The 20,348-nt window shown below is 44.0% G+C and overlaps 1 protein-coding gene across 1 annotated transcript in view; it reads right to left on the bottom strand.

Annotated features, from left to right (window-relative positions):
* COL26A1 (collagen type XXVI alpha 1 chain) overlaps positions 1 to 20,348 on the bottom strand; it is a 799,303-nt gene that overhangs the window by 15,512 nt on the left and 763,443 nt on the right. The window contains exons 5-12 of the mRNA XM_073565618.1: positions 17,530 to 17,680; positions 14,677 to 14,715; positions 14,007 to 14,114; positions 6,833 to 6,985; positions 6,616 to 6,708; positions 6,415 to 6,458; positions 4,778 to 4,840; positions 4,455 to 4,499 (exon numbers count right to left, since the gene is read on the bottom strand). Coding sequence (XP_073421719.1) covers positions 4,455 to 4,499; positions 4,778 to 4,840; positions 6,415 to 6,458; positions 6,616 to 6,708; positions 6,833 to 6,985; positions 14,007 to 14,114; positions 14,677 to 14,715; positions 17,530 to 17,680 — 696 coding nt within the window. The remainder of the gene's footprint in view (positions 1 to 4,454; positions 4,500 to 4,777; positions 4,841 to 6,414; positions 6,459 to 6,615; positions 6,709 to 6,832; positions 6,986 to 14,006; positions 14,115 to 14,676; positions 14,716 to 17,529; positions 17,681 to 20,348) is intronic.

Here is a 20,348-nt window from a genome sequence, read left to right as displayed (position 1 = left end):
CTTCCAACACTCCGCCAACATGTCCCTTTCTGAACGTCTCCTCTTATAGCGCCTTTAAGTGTGAAGATCTCCTAGTACTGAGTTACACTGGAGTTCCTCCTGACAGATGTTCCCAACAACTCTACTTGTACGGCAGACAGCTGTAGCCTGCTTCGGGGACTCCTCACTCCTGAGTCCCGGCTCACTATCTAAGTTGCTGTTGTGCCCCAAGTCTTTGATGGGAGTAGTGCATTTACAGCCCACTACTCCACCGGTGTCTGCTGCAGGACCATTAGCATCCATACAACCTCGGGGACTGGGCCCCGGCCTTGCGCTTAGAACTTCTAGGCAGGGTTCTCTCCTAACCCACATCCTCGGTTCCCTTTTACTCCTTCGTTCCGTACTAATCTCTCTCTTATGGAAGATCAGGTTTCAGTTCAATGTCTTTCTCCTTCTTTCCTTTCCCGTGCCAGCAGACCCAGGTCACTGAGGTCTGCTGCAGCACCTCCTTCCTCCATCCCTCTCTCAGGGATCTTCTTTCCTCACTCCTCTCTGAGTGGCTTCCTCTCCCAGACTGATCTGTAATTCTAAACCTCCCCGCTCTTTTATGTATTCTAACTCCACCCCCCCAGCACGTTTCGTGTTCCAAGCAGGGAGCCACCAATGGTGCTCTGCTACACTCCAAGCAGGTAGCCGCAATGTGGCTTTGCTGAACTACTGTGCTGTGTGGGGTACGAGTGTTGGAGCGTGGTCAGGAGCCTCCAACTTACCTGGATGGTGGGGCACCACACCTCAGGAGGTGCAGTACCTCTGTGGCGACTGAGCCTCAGGGGCGCCACATACCCCCTGTTAAACACAGCACGTCCACAGGCTGCAAGGCAAACAAAGTTGACACCACAGGAACATACAAAATTTTTTTGTAATGCTAAACAAACATTTCTTATACTAAACTTCCCAATGTGGGAGGTACTCATTCTTGAACGTTGCAAACAATTCTTAATTAACTATCTAAAATCTTAAGTCAAAAGTGCAATTTTTAATACAATACGTAATTCAAAGTGCTATTGTCTGTTACTCACTATCACTTCAGTATTCTTCATCAACACATTTCTTTCCATCTTTAGTGCACATTTTCTACTTTCTCTTAACTTTGAGTGACAACCGTGGTGCCTGGTTCATCACCTACATTTCCAATTCTTTATTCAAATCTCTCATCTCTCTGTCAAAACATTCCTAATTCTATATAAAAGCCATTTCCTAGTTACCAATACTCTCATAAGACACTTCATTATCAAATACGTCACATTAAAACTTTCAACAATTCTTGTAAACGCTGGACACCGCTCCCAGCCGGGATCTCTTGCAGTGTCCTTTGATTGGAGTCATACTCCAGATAAGGTAGACCTTATCTTCGCAAAGTGTCTATGTAAAACCAAGAGAGGGCACCTAAAGAGGTGCAAACTATTTACAATGGGAGTTCTGGACCATTCAGTGTTCATGATCTCTATAGTTCAAGTATAAAGGCTGCCAACAAAACTGGGCAACTCTGGGAAAATAAACTAGGACATGATAACCAAAAATAGGAAAACTGGTGCAAAAAAATGGAAAACAATGGCACAACTGTGCAAATACCCTCCTGGGTAACGAGATTTACTAATGGTTGTTGTTTCCTCCTGGGGTTTCTGAACTGGAACCGCTACCAGATGTGATGCTTTGGGTATGTTCATCTTGTTGCTGGTTGCTGCTCAAAGGACAGGGTTGTGGCAGCTGATATGATTGCCGCCTAGGGTCTTGTAGCTGTGGTAAAGGGAACCCATGATGCATATCGGTACCCATCCATGGTTCCTCATGGGTGGGTGGCTCTGTTGCTCTGGTGCGTGGCCTAGCACTGGGGGATGCCACAGCTTGTTGGTGCTGATAGGCAACTACACGGGGACTCTGCAGCCAAGGGATCCCGAGGTCACTATCCCAAAGCGGCCTAGACTCCTCCAATCCCTGAAGATGCCGGATCGTGCACGCCTGTTCCAGTCGTACCCTTCTCAGTAGGGACCTCCTCCACCTCCCCATCTCCGACAACCCAGTGCCCCCAGCTGATTCTTCCAACTGCCCCATTTCGAGTTCCCGCAAGCCAGCCTCTGACAACGTGAAGTCGGAGGGCAACTCATTAGGAGGGCCGGGGTATATACCTGGTGCCTCCCGGCGGCGTGGTCTCTGCTCCCGTGCAGACGTAGTGATGGTGGGCGCTGCCCGGTGGGACACCGGGGACGGCGGTGGAACTAACGGCGGCTCCGGGTCCGCAGGGGTCTCTGGCGGGACCTGCGCAGCCACGTCAGGTCCGGGCGGGAGCTCCTCTTCCTCCACTTCGGCTCCCGGGGCCTCATACAATTCCTCCTGTGGCGGCAGCGAAGGGGCTCCGGATGCTGCCAGTGGTGTAATGGCGGCGGCAGGCTCCACGGAATCTGCCTGGGGAAGCTCCAGTGCAGCAGCGGCGGTTGCCGCAGGCGTAGGCCCCTCCTGGGAGTGCTGCCAGTTCAGTCTCCACAAGGCCTCCTGCCTCAGTCGCAAACATTGGGTCAGCCGGGCAATCTCCTCCTCCAGCTGCCGTTGATTCAGCCTAGAAGCAGGGTCCGAGCCTTCAGCCATGGCGACGAGGAGATCCACCTCCCCGCGCTCCGCTGGTCTCCTTCCCTCTTCTTCCATCATGGCGTTCTCACGTTCTTCTTCCTGTCTCGGCTCTTTTCCCGCCACTGGGTTCTGCCCCTCCTTCTTGGGGCGGCGTCTTCTTCCAGCGCCTCCATACCAAGCCAGTATACGAATCCCTCGGGGGGGTGGGCCATGTTGCTGTCACAAAGTAATTCAGGCAGGGGAGGCCCAAGACTGTTCGCGGTCTTTTCCTAGGACCTCCCATATCGTCACGCCCTTCTTCTCCACGCCAGCGGCCATTTTTAATGTTCATTTTACAGTCTATTAAATTGGGTCTTCTGCACATTCTCAAAAGTTTTAAGTCCAACAAAGCTTAGGCACACAGAACCCGATGGCATCGGGTCTCGTCATCCTGTTCGTGACGCCGAGATTGGGTCGCCCTCCCAGGGCTGTGGGGTACTTGGTACCGGGCCGGTTTCGGCGGGATGTGTCACAGCAGCGGGGACCTGGTCCGTGGCCCTGGGCGCCCAATTAATAGGGGGAGTTTGAATGGTGGAATGTAGTTAATGGAATAGTTTGTGACGCCACCTGTGGTGTTCGGCAAGTGAGATGTTAAGCCGACGCTGCTTGCAGATCCTCTGAGGCTGGTGGTGTGTTACAGCCAAGATGGTGAAGCTCCCCACAGGTGAAGCTATAGCCCCAGGGCAGTGTAGATGTGGAGTTAGAGGAGAGGCACAAGCAGTTTAGAAGCTGGTACCCAGATGTAGCAGTGCTGGGTGTGTTGACGCAAGAATCAATGGAGGACACCAGGGCTTGTAGTTCCAAAGCTTTACTCACAGTCTGTAGTACACACAGGTGCCTGCCTCCGCACTGTGTCCTCCAGGTCAGAGGCTCAATCAACCTCCAGGTCAGATGGAATGCTCCCTTCCAACGCTCCGCCAACATGTCCCTTTCTGAACGTCTCCTCTTATAGCGCCTTTAAGTGTGAAGATCTCCTAGTACTGAGTTACACTGGAGTTCCTCCTGACAGATGTTCCCAACAACTCTACTTGTACGGCAGACAGCTGTAGCCTGCTTCGGGTACTCCTCACTCCTGAGTCCCGGCTCACTATCCAAGTTGCTGTTGTGCCCCCAAGTCTTAGATGGGAGTAGTGCATTTACAGCCCACTACTCCACCGGTGTCTGCTGCAGGACCATTAGCATCCATACAACCTCGGGGACCGGGCCCCGGCCTTGTGCTTAGAACTTCTAGGCAGGGTTCTCTCCTAACCCACATCCTCGGTTCCCTTTTACTCCTTCGTTCCGTACTAATCTCTCTCTCTTATGGAAGATCAGGTTTCAGTTCAATGTCTTTCTCCTGCTTTCCTTTCCCGTGCCAGCAGACCCAGGTCACTGAGGTCTGCTGCAGCACCTCCTTCCTCCCCCCTCCCAGCACGTTTCGTGTTCCAAGCAGGGAGCCACCAAAGGTGCTCTGCTACACTCCAAGCAGGGAGCTGCAATGTGGCTTTGCTGAACTACTGTGTTGTGTGGGGTGCGAGTGTTGGAGCGTGGTCAGGAGCCTCCAACTTACCTGGATGGTGGGGCACCACACCTCAGGAGGAGGTGCAGTACCTCTATGGCGACTGAGCCTCAGGGGCGCCACAAATGCGTTTCAAAGTGAAGCAAACAATAAAAAATTTAGCAATATTCTATAATTTTTCAACCAGAAAATCCAGATGGGAAATCCTTATTAGATTTTCTAAATGAAAAGAACCCTATAAAGACATATGTTTTTTAAATGAAAGAAGTTACAGTATATTCTGCAGAAGATTTACAGAACATCTGATACTTACAGGAGGACCCCTAAGTCCTTGCTCTCCTGCCATGCCTTGTTCACCCTAAAAATGTGTGACATTGATGAATATAAAATATGAAAACAAGAAAACACCCACAAATCCCATTTCTTAGGATAATATCACTTTCAGAAACACCAATTTTTTTGGATGTCACAATGTAGAAAAACAATCAATGAGAGAATGATTGAAAATATATAAACTGAACCTTCTCCAATTTTATTTAGCATAACTACATTTCCATCCAAGTCAGCAAATTGTATACCAGGTTATGTATCTAGCCAGCTTAGGTGAAAAACTGGGAACAAAAACAATGCACTTACTTTTTCTCCTTGGTCACCTTTATAACCCTTTCCTCCAGGCTGACCAGGATGTCCTGGTTTACCCTACAAAATAAATTGGTAACAAATATAAATTTCACAATAAACATATTATAATGGATTACAGTCAGATGTATGAGAACTACCAAACTTCTCACTAGAAAACTCATGTCCAATTATTCCACATTGCAAATCCCACCCCAACAACAGTGTACCACCATTGTTTGGAGCAGCCTTGATGACTTTACTCAGAATGAAGTTAGGTAATAGCTATTCAAATAAAAAATAACCAAACTTTTTTTCAATTATTGATGACATTTTGGAAAGTTATGGATTTTTGCAATGCACTCTACTGCTTTATCTTGCTTCATGTTTTCTCAAGGCAGAGATCGGGTATGTACCACAGTCAGCATCTGGCGGATATGATGCGGTCCTAGCTCCTGAGCCTACCCCACAAACCCAAAGCCATTAGTGGTGACAATGTACATCACAGATCAGTAAGGGATTAAATCTTATGCTCATTCTTATGCTAATTTCCAGCTGTGTTTTACAGTATCAGCAAAGCCTATGAGTTTTAAGAAATCTCATGCACACAGTTTTTTTGTCATCAATATTTTGTGCTTTGCATGATTTTTTGGACATAGAGCATGTCACGTCTTTCAGCGTTTTTTCAGCGCTTTTTTCACTATTTTTCACCCATTGAAAGCATTGATAATGAAAAAAAGCAAGTACAGCAGTATATTAAACTCATTTTTGTGATTCTTCTAGGTTTACCATCTTGTCTTGGTCACCTGAGATGACAGCTGGGATTAGTACAGTTTAATTAAATTAGTGATGTGTGCAAAGGAAATATTGGCGAACAAAGGTGTGAGATTGAACAATGCCTGTGGCTGATCGAGGGGTGAGATTGCACAATGCATGAGTAAAGGCCACATTACATTTAGCGATGCACCAGCGATCCCGACCACGATATTACCTAGTCAGGATCGCTTGTGCCCAGAGGTCATGCTCACCTGTCAGACGTGGCGAGGGTGACCGTCTTCCGCCTGCGTCCATGGCTCGCTCATCGGCGCCAGCAGGAAGCCGACGACGAGAAATGGACCAGGCCGATCTCGCACGATCAGCGATAACCAGTGGGGGAGCCGGTCGGAGGTAAGTATCACATGTAGCAATATCGCTGTTGCGTCACAAAATCGGTGACGCTTTAGCGATATCGCTATGTGTAAAGGGCCCTTAACTCAATGGCTAACCAAAGTATGAAAGTTAAACAGTGCCCTACAAACTCAATGCACTGCCAATGTCTTAAGTAAATTATTCCAGACCAATTCCCCCAACTGTTACACTTGAATGTGTATTTTTTCATAAACATATGTCTTGTATTGGTGACCTGTGTCCACTGTCCAGGCTTCTGTGGTGGATTCAAAGTTGAACTTTGGGATCCTGAAAAACGCACAAACAACTGCACCAAACATGCGTTTTTGATGCTTCTTTTCTGCCAAGAGTGCAGGTTTTGCTGCAGAAAACCCCCTAGCAAAAACGCCTAGTGTGAACTTAGCCTAAGAGTTGTAGTCTTCCTAGATCCAGTTTACATGAAAAGCCAACTTCACATACCAGAGAGAGTTTTATTTTAGTTTCCTCACCTGTTGCCCTGGATTGCCTATTGGCCCAGCAAGTCCTCTTGGCCCTGAAAGTCCAAAATGGGACAAATTGCAAATTGTCATGTTTCATATATGCATTTCTTCCTGCCTCTAAAGTCAGTGTGAATTGAAATTCCTTATAAATAGCAAAAATTAAATAAGTTGACAGAGGTAATAAGAACAATGATTAATCAATTAATTTACCAGGCGGGCCAATAGGCCCTTGTGGGCCACGAGGTCCTGGAAGTCCAGACATTATTGTATCTGTTATAGTGGATATCAAATGTGGTTCCCCATCTATGAGAGAATTTGCATTAAAACATGTAAGTCAAATATAAAGAAAGAACTATACATATGCATAAACCACTAATTAGTGAAGTTCGTTGTAAAATCTTTATAGTAAAAACACTCAAATACTCACTTTCTCTTTCTGAATTAGGCTGTAAAGAGTAAAGAACACCCTCTGGTAAAGTGATAGGAGCCCCAGGTGGTCCCGGTGGTCCCGGTGGTCCTGGTGGACCTGGCAGTCCTGGATTTCCAGTCTCTCCTTTTGGCCCTTGAGGTCCAATAGGTCCTGCCATAATGCAAAATAATATTGAAAATATAATTATTTGCTTATTTTTAAAGGGAATCTGTCAAGTGATTTTTGAAATAGGGCTTGGGCAGTCCTTTCAGATTATGTAACTTTTGTTTCTCTACGTGGCCCTGTTAAGTTGTCCCAGGCAAATGTACAGTTAGTTCTCGGGTTACGATGGTCTCGAGTTACTTCGTTTCGTGGTTACGACGCTTTATTCCGACTTACGCGGTTTTGCGTCGTAACGCGAACTACGTGCAGCAGCGGAAGAATACAGTGTGGTACTGTACTGTACTCGGTTACGCGGTTCTAGACCGAGGAAGACGTGTCTCCTGTATGCCATAACGCCCTTCATTATGGCTCCCAAACGTAAGCCAGACTCTTCTGATGCCAGTGCATCAAAGAAAAGGAAGGCCATCACCATGGAGGTGAAATTGGATATCATAAAGCGATTTGATAAGGGGGAAACAGCGACAGACATTGGCCGGTCATTAGGACTTAGTCGTTCGACTGTCGCTACGATTATCAAGGATAAAGATCGTATCCTTGAACATGTGAAAGGATCTATGAAAGCGACAGTGATAACAGAGCAGCGTAGTGGGCTTATTATTGAGATGGAAAGGTTATTAGTGCTTACTGTATGAACGTATGGTCCGACTTACGTCGAAATTCGGTTTACGACGCCGCGTAAGAACGGATCAACGTCGTAAGTCAAGGACTACCTGTATTGTCTCCAGCCAGAAAGTCAAGCATATGTAAAATTCAAATGAATGAATGGGGCCACATAAAGAAATAAAAATTAAATAACCTGAAAGGGCTGCCAAAGCCCTATTTCAGGATACTATTAGGATACTACACAAAAATCACCGGACAGATTCCCTTTAACATGTTAGATGGGCAGAACTAGAAATGTGAAGAGTGAATCTGATGGGAATATTCATTGCAATTTCAAATTACATAGAAGTTTTTTTTTAAAATTAATGTAAGTGCATTGCTATACTTTCCCATGTTTGAAATAATAATTGTAAAAACTTTCCAGGCTGATTAAAAAACGTGAAATACCTTTGATACATTAATAATGGTAATAAGATAAATAAACTGAATCTAAAGACCTTCAGGGGTTTTCCGCCAAACAAAACTGATTTAAATCAACCTTTTTAACAATAGATCTTTGAATAATAATTTCCACAATTGGATGTGTTTAAAAAAAATCTTCCTGTGCTGAGATAATCTTATAAATGTGCCCCTGCTGTGTACTGTGTATTGGCTGTAATGGCTATGTCTGACCGTGCAGGGACATGATCTGAACATGCTACAGCTTCTGGGCAGAAGAGGACGCAAAAGAGAGTAAACAGACAGGACAGCAAATTATTCTTTCTTTTGGGTTAAACATTGCTTACAGGCAGTGAAATGTTTTACCTATGATTCCATGCTGTCCTGTCTGTATACTCTTTTCTTCTTCCTCTGCCCAGGAGCTGTGGGCCGGTATATCCGACCTGTTCCTGCGCTATCAGATGTTGCCATTACAAAGTACACAGCAAATGTACATTTATAAGATTATCTTCGCATAATATCACTTTTTTAACACATCCAAATGTGGAACTTATTTTTATTCCAAGATCTATTAAATAAAAGAAGAACCCCTATAAATTTTTCAAACCTGGGATTAACAGACCAGAAAATGTATATGGGAGCTTCTCCTGACTCTTCCACAACATTTGATGAAGGAGGAAATGAGGATCAAACATTTTGAATTACAACACCCAATCCTGCTCACCGGGAATACAGTACCAGTCAAAAATTGACACACCTGTTCATGCAATGCAATGGTTTTGCTTTCTCCTGAGCACATTGTAGATTTAGACGGAAAGCAGTAAAACCACAAAGGAGCACATATGGAAGCAAAGAGTAAAGAAACATGTAAGAAATCCAGAATGTAATTAAACTGTTTGGGAGAATTCCAAGGGGGCTGTAAAGCTGTATCAGAGTAAAATGGGCATATTTTGAGGAATCTAAGGTTTAATACATAATTAAGATTGTTTCTTATGTTTCTTTACCCCTTGTTTCCATCTGTGTTCCTTTGTGGTCTTGCTGCCTTGAGTCTGAATATACCTTGTGCACATACTAAGTAGAGCAAGCAAAAACCAATGCGTGAACAAGAGAGGAAGATGGTAGTAACATCATCGCTGGGCAGTGTGCCTATAAGAGAGTGAGCTGTGCTCATGGCAATATAGAGTTATATTGTATACAAGTATATTATAGTTGCATGTTGTATATATAAAAATGTGTATTTTATGTTTATGGCCGGTCTGTGTTTTGGTTTCCTGTAGGTTTTACCTCAAGGCTGTCCCCGGGGATTCGGGGGGATGTCCATAGGGGAGTCAGCGGAAAATTGTAGGGATATATTTAGTACATACGGGGTTAAGAAGCAATTAAATGTTTGGGAATAGCCCACATATGGGGAGGAGTTAGAACACACAAAAAGCAGAAGCACTTCCTGATGAGGAGAGTAGAGTGAGGAGTGAGAGTCTCAAACAGAGTTAATGGCAGTTTCAAGTTCAAGTGCAAGCTGCGATGGGCTGCAACTGTACCAAACTGCCGAACTCCAGGAGGGCGCACAGAAAGCCTAGCGTAAATCCCTGGATGGTCCGTGGCCTAGGGCCCAGAAGAGGCATTGGAGTACATGTCTCTGTCTTTCTTAAGGGGAAGATGCCGGTCGGGGAAGAGCAAGAGGAAACAGCGGTGGCCCTCTGGAAATCTGGGTTGCCGGACTGGGAGTCCCTAGTGCAAATAGTTGCTGTTCAGTTGGGGACAGTTCTGACAGTCAAAAGGCAGGACATTGAAGTGTACTTTTTAATGGCAACATCAACAGGAGGGGGCCCTGTTATGAATGGGTCACCGAGGAGGAAAAAACAACACAAGCCAAGTCTCAGAAAACCAGAGGGGTTGGTAACTATGCAGATTGCAGATCCCTGATCTTACCACACAACTAGCAGCAGTTGTGGAGAGCACCTACGATGATCCTTGACCCCTCGTCACAACCGGAGAGCTACGTGAGCCTGAAGCAGGAAAAGAGGAAAACTAACTGCCCCAGAGCAGACCCCAAAGGAAAGATAGCCCCCCCACATGTATTGACGGTGAAACAAGATGAAAACACAAACAAAGCCAGAAAAATAGGCTGAGCAAACGATGGGGCCCGACTAACTAAAAAGGACAGGAAAGGAAAGACACTGTCTGCAATCTGCCAAAAACCCTACCAAAATAATGTCCAACACTTCTGATAGCAAAATTAACCCTGAAGTCACTAGACTTCTCCCACTATATCAGCACTCTGAAATATTCTGAGACAGAGCAAAAAGAGGCCAATCTAATAAGGGACCAAAAGGCAAATACACATAAATAGGAGTGGAAATTCAGCACAACCCCAGCAGGGGCTGGCTGACCACAAAAAACTGAATTGACCAACAAGAGCAAGCGTGAACAATAGTAAAAACAAACTTAACTTGAGAAGACTGGAACAGAGCTGAAGTCCAAGACCTGAGAAGCAGATTGAATCACCAGCACCAGGAAAGGGCGTCGGCTGTCTTATATCCAGTCTGATACTCCAGAGATCCAATAGTTATCCTCCTCATCAGGTGGCAGATCACTACCAATTAAACCAACCTCACTACCTCCTGTCACTACCAGAGGGAGAACGGAAGGAGGAGCAGAAAATGAGTTCACAACAGGGCCCTGCCCCATACTGTATGCAACAGCTGAATGTACCTGAAATTTACAGTAAAGTCAATCCTGTTGATCCAGACCTAAGGTCTCCTGGTATGTGTGTAACTAAACCCGGTCCCAGAGACACAGATGTAGCAGAGTGCAGAGCAAGCACAACACACATGGGAAAAATATCCATTTAGAAGAGGAATTTCAGAATGTAGAGAAGTCAGAACCGACCCACAGCACTGGCTATGAGCCCCTCTTCAAGTGGTTCCTTGAGCAGTGTCAGACCCTTGCAACTGAAAAAAATGAAAACAGAGAACTTGCTACCTTAAAGGTGAACAAGATGCCAGAGAGCAGCATGAGCTCCAAGATGGCAGATGGTGACACAAATCCCAAGATAGCGGATGGCAGAATGAGTCCCAAGATGTCAATGGCTGGGGTCCAAAGTGGGGAGATTTGGCCCATTGTGGGAGTGGACAGTGACTGAAGGCATGAAGACAAAGTGCCCAGCTCACCGGAGTGATAACCTCAAGGAGGAGGTGTGAGGGTCCCAAGGTCCAGCCCAGAAAAGGTGGAGCGGTGTGGAAGGAGGCGTGATCCAATAAGTGAGGCTGCTTACAGGGTAAGAGATGATGAGGTTAGAGGACATGTTCAGAGGCGATGTCATGGGAGTGACAGCAGAGGTGGAGGTCGTGTCATTAGTGTTAGTGCAACCTCCTGAAGGGTGAAGCCAGTCGGGCGGGAAGTGTGCTGGAAGTGACTAGCAGGCGTTGCTTTGCTTAGAACAGAGGACCGTAACAGATGCCGAGACATTAATCCACTGATGAGCCGCGTGTTCAATCAAAATACAGGTAAAGAAGCGATGGACACCTCATCAGATGAAGAGGTGATCCACCTCACTAACCCAGGGGCAGCAGGAGGAGTAGAGGAGCCTGGCGGTGGAGCCGCAGAACAGACGTCGACTCTGCCTGTGGCAGTACAATGGCAAATGACTCCATAGCTGCAGGTGGACCTGTACCAACATGAGGTCCGACTACTCTACTGGAGCCGGATGCCTGCATAGAACCAGATACCGGCTTTAGAGAACGCTCCCACACCAGCTCAGTCAGTTCCTGATAGGCCGACTGCACTGCCCCTGGAAGAAAGTGAGGGCCTCATGGTAGAAATGGCTGAGAGAGAAAAGGAAGCTTTGCCACCTGCCACCATTCCTCCAAAACTGGCTCGATCCAAGAAGATCAACTGGAATGAGGGAATGTGGGACCCCCTAACCCCTGTGAGGCTGACATTCAAGGAGATCCTTTGGCCCTGTGAGATGCCCGATGTCATGGAGGAAAGGAAGAGAGCCAATACCCTGGCTTGGGAGTGGCTTGCAGGCCTGAAGCAAGCCTTGTTTGAGAAACAATGCACCAGGGGCCCTATGGCTGATTTCAATAACATTAAATGCTTCAATTTTATTATAGTGCAGGGAAGGCAACTGTAGGTGCGGTGTATGTGAATTGGGCCATGTTATAAAGACACACTCTGCCATACCACCTACATAGCCTCTATGTAGATGAGAAGGTCCATTCCTGTAAAGGCTGGTACGTGACCAGCAAAGACATGGAAAAGTGGGAGGAGGCAGAATTTGAGAAACGGCACCGTTACCAGCGCCGCAACCCGCCATGTGAACTCATGTTCCAGGAGCATTAGAAAAGCTACCAACAACACTGAAAGGAGCATGCTGGTACCCATACTCCCATTCGGGCCAAAGAAGAGGTGGAGAAGAGACGTCTTGGTGCCGAAGCACCCCGAGTGGCGGTTCCGGTATTAATATCTGCCTGACGGGAAACGCCTCAGTCCAGATGTTTGTGTCAGGGACAATACTGCTGCAGGATGACCAGGAAAAACAGCAGTATCCTGATCAGCCGTGGAGGTGGGACTGAACTCCATCCCCAGACTCCTGGGAAGCCAAGTATGTGGACATCTCTAGGATTTGTTTTTCTTCTTTAAAGGCCATGTTCTGAAGGCCTTATGCTGAAGTCAGGGTCAGATGGACCCAGTAGGCTCCAACTGCTAATGTAGTTCTTCCACAGTTGTTCCAGTTTGCAGCCGGTTGCTGCATTGAGCTATTTTCCCCAGTTAATGAGACTTGAATACTCCTATGAGGGTCCCAACCCAGTGGGACCGGGGTTAGGACGATCTGCAGACAACAGAAGAGGAAGACATCATACATGGGAGATGAACAGAGTGTTTTGGACTATTACCTTAAGTTTGAACTTTAATGCATGTAATGTTTAATTTTATTTTTCTACAGCTGTGATTGCCACTAACAGTGCCAAGCTGCCAAACAGCAGGAGGGTGCACCCAGATTCTAGTTCAGATCTCTGGACAGTCCATGGTCTATGGCCCGGAAGAGGCATTGGAGTCCATATCTCACTCTCTCCTAAGAGGAAGAGGAAGAAAAAACAGTGATGTGCCTCAAAAAAAGCTGGATTGCTGGATGGGGAGTCCCTAGTGCCAACAGGAGTTGTTGATGTTCGGACAGTTTGGGCAGCCTGGAGGCAGGACCTTGTGTACTGCTTTATGGGAACATTAACCAGAGGGGGCTCTGACCCATACTGTAAGCCGCAGCCAAATGTACCTGAACTTTACAGTAAAACCCAACCTGTTCAACCGGACTCAAGGTCTCCTAGTGTGTATTACTAATCCTGGTCCCAGAGACACAGATGTAGCAGAGGCTTCCAGCCTGCAAGCAAGTGCAGAGCAAGCACACCAGCACAACACACGGGAAAAATATCCATTTACAAGGGGTTTCAGGGTGAGGAGAAGTCAGAACCGGCCTACAGCACCGGCTATGAGCCCCCCCTTCATGCTCACCACCTGGCTTGTCATTCTGTACCCTGTTTTGCTGCTAGGAGTATACATATCGCATCCTTGGGGTCACATGACCCAGCGCCGACACTGGACAATCCTTACAGCGCACAGTGTTCACAATGTGAGGATTCACAAGTCTGTAGTCACATAGAGGGAATACAGAATTGTTACTTATGACCTGACAACCCTTTAAAGTACCTTTACATACATGCCATTAGATTTTGTTATAAAACCTGATGAAAGATTCTTTTTAAATAACATTAGTTATTAACCCGTGACCATCCTATTATATTGGGAGGTTAATAACTAATGTAGGAGTGTCAATATTAACCCCTTCATTACCCTTGACCTCTTGAGTCTTTCATATTAACCACTAAGCTACAATCTGTTTGCCCCTGTTCTCGTTGCACCAATCTGCTGTTGTAAGTAAAACAAATACAGTATGGAGAATATCAGTTACCTGGGGGACCAGCAGGGCCAACTTTTCCTACTTCTCCACGGTCTCCTTTTGATCCCGGCAAACCCACAGGCCCAATCGATCCAGGTGATCCTGGTATTCCAGGCAATCCTGTTTCAAATTAAGCAGAGGTTATAAATTACATGATCGAAAAGTAAACAACAAAAATCTTATAAAATATGTTTTACAAAAAGTAAATTAAACTTTTTTGTTAAAGTGTAACTAAAGTTTTAAAATTAAATACCCTGTAGATAAGTGGGGGTTAGATGCCGAGACCCCTCAACAATCATTCGAAAGACTACTCCAAAGTGTGCATATTAGAAGGTAGAAAAATTCCGACCTGAGTGTGAGCACAGATTGGAGTATGGAGTTAATAGAAAGGAGCTGCCTCCTGAGTTGCGCACTTCTAAGCAATCTGTTGAGAGATCGGTGTGGATTTCCGGACCGGACCCCCACCAATCGATAAGACAATTTTTAGACTACAAAAGCTAATGAGATGGCTGTCATAAAGTGAAAAACTGCTTAAGTAATAGCAAATTACAACTACATAGTGTGGACTGAAACTTAATTTCTTGGTATATCTGCAAATTATTTAACTTGGCCAATTAATGAAAACTTTGTTTCAATACAAATATTTTTAGTGCAAAACAAACCACAGTGATCAAAATGTTACCTCGTGTCTTTTTTTCTTCATTAGTATCTCCTTTGGCACCTGCACAAACCATAAGTGTTCAATTAGTGCAAATGTGAAAATATAAGCAGAATTTCAATGTAGGTGCAGGTCATAAAAGCGCAGTGATGTACTGTATGTAGTACATAGTGATTAAATTGTAATTACTGTTCTCTGCTCTCTGATGTAAACGTAAACCAACCAAGAAGTGGCATAGGAGGCAAAATAGAGAGTGAGACACATTTCTTATGCCACGCTGATATGTTTTGTGCAAATTACCAAATCATATTCCATACTGGTCAATCTACTCTACTGTAGATTCATCGTTCTCACATTGATTATGCAGAGATCTTGAATCATATGAGAAAAAGCTTTCCAGTCCCAATATGTCGGCTAACAGCATAATACACTGCTCTACATAAGTCAGCGATCATACAGTAGGTGCGGAAAGTATACAGACCCCTTTAAATTTTTCACTCTTTGTTTCATTGCAGCAATTTGGTAAATTCAAAAAAGTTCATTTTTTTTCTCATTAATGTACAAGCTGCACCCCATCTTGACTGAAAAAAACAGAACTGTAGAAAACATTTTTTATCACATGGTCATAAGTATTCAGACCCTTTGCTCAGTATTGAGTAGAAGCACCTTTTGAGCTAGTACAGCCATGAGGGCTGCACAGTGTTGATCCAGTGAAAGCCACAACATGGGTAAGATGACCAGGGCTTGGGAGGTCTTTGTACTTACAGGGCACTAGTCTTTAGGGTTGTAATACCTCTGCATTAGTTATACTTGCCACCTTTGCTCTGTCCTTTCTCTTCCCATAATGATATGATGACGTTGCACTAAGCACTTTACTTTATAACAAATGTGTTTTTTTTTCTGGTGGACACACTGCTCTTGTCTATCTACCTTCGTCGCTAAACATGTTATACTAATGGATATATTATTTATTCTTGCTCACTGGTTGTTAATAATGTATCAATTGTTTGAATAAATTTATACCTTTTAAGTATTTTGGGACTTTTACTCCTTTCTTCTTTGGTTAAGGACAATTGCTTCCGGAAGCCTGATTGCCAGGTGCCTGGGCTATTATTGACCCACTTTGGGTATTTCCAAAGCCTCCAACATGTTGAAATGGGCGACAGCCCACTGTGTCACCTGCACCTTCACCTGCTCCCAATAGGAGGTGAGGAACCTCAAGTACAGTCCAATGTCTCAGGGGTAGTAGCACTGTCTCCACCCGCCTTCAGGAGCCTATCCAAGGCCTGTTCATTTTGCAAGAAGAGATCACCCTGCTCCCTTGCTTCTTGGATCACACCAACCTCATAACAGTAAGTTGCTCGGAAATCTTGAGTAACGAGCGTACTCTCTCATCACTAATAAATATCCATACTTGTAATTACCAACAATCTTTATTCACAATTTTGTCAAACATGATTAAAAAAAAATTAAAAGGAATGTGGACAGAATAACCCCATGTCCCCAAGGATTGCAGGTCAGAAAAAGGGTAACAGGTATTGCACAGAATTAAATATTATATCAGTGTAATCATATGATAGAAATATGGATCCGCCTGTTCGGTATAAAAAAAATAATAATAAAACAAATGGTAATTTCACAAAACAAGCATGTCACTCATTCATTGATGTGGATCACAGTCCTACAAAGAGCTGAGCAATAAATAAGTATTGAATCTCTTTTGGAAATATATGCATAAATAGCACAAAAGTGGTTATATGGTTCAAGGTGATATGATTAGTTCAAAAATGGCCTGATCACATGATAGATAAAATATATATTAAAAAAATAGCCAATTGAGCTCCATGTACAAAATAGCATAAATTATAAAGGCATAGGTATGACATATAGTATAAACATATCTGAAGAGTTCAGAATCCATGTATGGTAGCTAGCTAGGCAATGAGAGAGCTCAGAGCTGTTCAAACAAAAGCAAGTCATGTGCAAAATAAACATAAACCCAGTAAAGTTGGTATACATACACATCATGGAGGTAAGCGGTACAAGGACCCCATATCACGTTTCACATCAACTTCTTCAGGGGGTCCGTAAAAAACAAGTCCTCGCCCAGTTACATCAACAGAAAAATAAAAAAGTGACAGGCCAATGATAACTAACAAAAAAGAAAATGAAGTGTCCTTAATGTCAAAACTGGCAACATTCTTATGGGTTTTGAGAGGATTATAAGGTTCTATCGAAAATATTTTATGCTGTGTAAATCTACCTGAAATAATTGGAAGCCATGCAGTATTTAATCTGAAGTCATCAAAGGTAACATGACTTTTAAGCATTTTTTGATATGTTACAACCTCTTTTCAGTAATGTGGATCTCAGGACCCGGACACACACTGCTCGCTTAAATCAATGAGCTGATGCGCTCAGCTAAATGCAGAGCAGAGCAGTGTACAAGCTTAGTAGATAGTCAATGACCTCTGCACAATTTAGCTCATAGATAAGATTAGTGCTTCTGTCCTGTGGTTTGAGTGCAATGATCTATACTACTAAAAAGGGACTACAAAAAGTCAGAAATATTTAAACTTTTAAATACCGTTCTGGTAATATGGAAGGCAATGGATACTAAAAAAAATATTACCTTTCCATTCCCATTTTTAAACAGAAAAAGGACAGACTCCATATAGTGTATATTATTGGTTCCCCTCTACTTTCATTTGAAGAAGAATTGCACAGGATGCTGATTTCATTTATCTGTTCTGTTTGCTTCTCCTAAATAGGACAGGCAAACTGAAAACATAAAAAGACATGTGAACAGGGCCTGAAATAGTGAGATTCTTGGAGGTAACAATGCTAAGTATTCCCAAATATAATCCTTGTTCTCACCTAATGTAGATTTGATCGATTTTCGGAATATGCTTCCAGGACTGATCAGAGGAATGGCATACGGCAAGTAGTCTTCGTTCCCCCCTGCCGTGGTTCTTGTGATGGGAAGGTCATTTTCTGATGGCTTCTCTGCTACTTGCAGTGTAATAATCTTGAAAGAATAAAAATGAAACTTTTATTATATTCTAATAATGTTCTATAGCCATTATCCCCTGAGGACAGATATGTCATCCCCTGAGGAAGAAGTGTTATGGACTTCGAAACGCGTTGGGAAATAAAAGGTCAATTTATCTACATGATCTGGATCTGATATTCTGTCTAGCAGCGCACATAAGTCCAAGAATTTTATTCCATAAAGAGATTTACGTAGCGGTCACTGAGTGGACCGTTGGACGTGCAGCAGGCTGACAAATTGATTCTATGAACTCAGCTCTCTCCTGGAAAGGGTGAGTATATCTCTATATTGTTTTTTATAAATCACCCGGATAAGACCCTATTGCACTCTTCTCTACCTATAGTTTGAATAATTAAACTATAAAATTGTCACATGCTGTGGGTTGTGTCTCTGTTTTTGGTTTCCCTTATTTTAATTAAACATTTTTAAAAAATGTGATTCAATAAACTTATATATTTTATTATACTGTATATTTTGGGCTGTTTACTTTTTTGAGGAGGTTTACATCATACAATATGTAATGAAAACTTGTTATCCAATAGCCATAGTTGATAAAATGAATACCAGGGTTGGCAGCACAGTTCGTTATTTACTAAGAACAATGGTTAATGGAGTTGTCCATATAATAATTTTTGTTTATTTTAGTTAAGCCCTCTATATGGACAGTTCTTTATTAGTTATTAGCCACAGCTGACAGACACCGTTCAATAGTCGTACACAATTTTGATCTTCATGTTGACTTAGCCACAGGGCAACAAAATATAGTAGCATTTAATCTTGTGTCAGTTCTATGCAGCACAGACTATAAAAGTCATGTGTCAGCGGCTTTACATTGATGCTTGCAAATAATGAAGCACGGTGTTAAACTTGTTACACAAATAGGTATCCTTGTGGTAAATACCTTACATCCACATTTCCACTGGTATAGGTGTGAGCAAACAGCAGGAACACAGGATGCAGTGACGAGCAGGAGGCAGATCACGGGTTAATGGGTATTTAATACAGGTGTTACTCCACGCAGGGAGATAGGTAAAAGGGGGAGTTTGGGATTCAACACAGGGGTAAATATTCAACATAAAGGTAAACTTAGAAGTCTGATGTTTTCAGAGGGTGGAGGCTTGAAGATTGCCTTGTCCTAGAGAAACTTGAGGCACTGTCTCCTGACAGCCGCGATGTGTCCTGACTAGAGTTGAGCGATACCGTCCGATACTTCAAAGTATCGGATCGGAATGGATCGGCCGATCTTAAAAAAAAGTATCGGTATCGCCGATTCCGATACCGGAAGTCCCATTCAAGTCTATGGGACTTCCGGTATCGGAATAAGAAAAACCCTGTTTTTCCCTTGTACAGCCTCTCTGGGGTCTGTACGGGCCTTTCGGGGGGCTGTGCCGGCCTGCCAGGGGGTCTGTGCAGGCTCCGGTGGTCTGTGCCGGCCTGCCGGGGGGGCTGTGCAGGCTCCGGTGGGCTGTGCCGGCCTGCCGGGGGGCTGTGCCGGCCTGCCGGTGGTCTGTGCAGGCTCCAGTGGGCTGTGCCGGCCTGCCGGGGGGCTGTGCCGGCCTGCCGGGGGGCTGTGCAGGCTTCGGGGGTCTGTGCAGGCATCATCCGATGGGACTACAAGTCCCATCGGGCGATGCCTGCTACCATGACAGTGATTGACACATTAGCCAATGATGGGACAGTAGTAGTCCCATCATCCGGCTAATGTGTTGAATGTAAAAAAAAAAAAAAAAAAATTACATGCTACATACATGCTACATTCATACTACATATATACTACATGCAACATACATACTACATATATACTACATGCATGCAACATGCATACTACATATATACTACATGCTACATACATACTACATATATGCTACATATATACTACATGCATGCTACATACATACTGCATGCTACATACATACTACATATATACTACATGCATGCTACATACATACTACATATATACTACATACATACTACATGCATGCTACATGCTACATACATACCACATACATACTACATACATACTACATACATACTACATATATACTACATGCATGCTACATACATACTACATGCTACATATATACTACATGCTACATACATACTACATGCATGCTACATACATACTACATGCATGCTACATACATACTACATGCTACATACATACTACATATATACTACATGCATGCTACATACATGCTACATGCTACATATATACTACATGCTACATACATACTACATGCATGCTACATACATACTACATACATACTACATGCATGCTACATACATACTACATGCTACATACATACCACATACATACTACATATATACTACATGCATGCTACATACATACTGCATGCTACATGCATGCTACATACATACTACATACATACTACATGCTACATACATACCACATATATACTACATACATACTACATACAATACATTCATACAATACATACATAGACATACAGTACATATAACATAGAGTAACATACTTACCAATACTTGTCACATTGTTCCCCGAAGCCATTGTCTTTTAAAGGAATAAATATTAACATAACAAACCACAAAAATACTCACCCACGATCCGAAGCAGTCCACGAGTGTGTCCCACGACGATCTTGGGTAGAGAACTGCAGCATCA

Source organism: Dendrobates tinctorius, unplaced genomic scaffold, assembly GCF_039654945.1.
Source record: "Dendrobates tinctorius isolate UK_male_01 unplaced genomic scaffold, ASM3965494v1 ptg000016l, whole genome shotgun sequence".
NCBI classification, from domain to species: Eukaryota; Metazoa; Chordata; class Amphibia; order Anura; family Dendrobatidae; genus Dendrobates; species Dendrobates tinctorius.
Note: the sequence above shows the minus strand (reverse complement) of the source record. Positions and strands in the feature narration are given on the sequence as shown.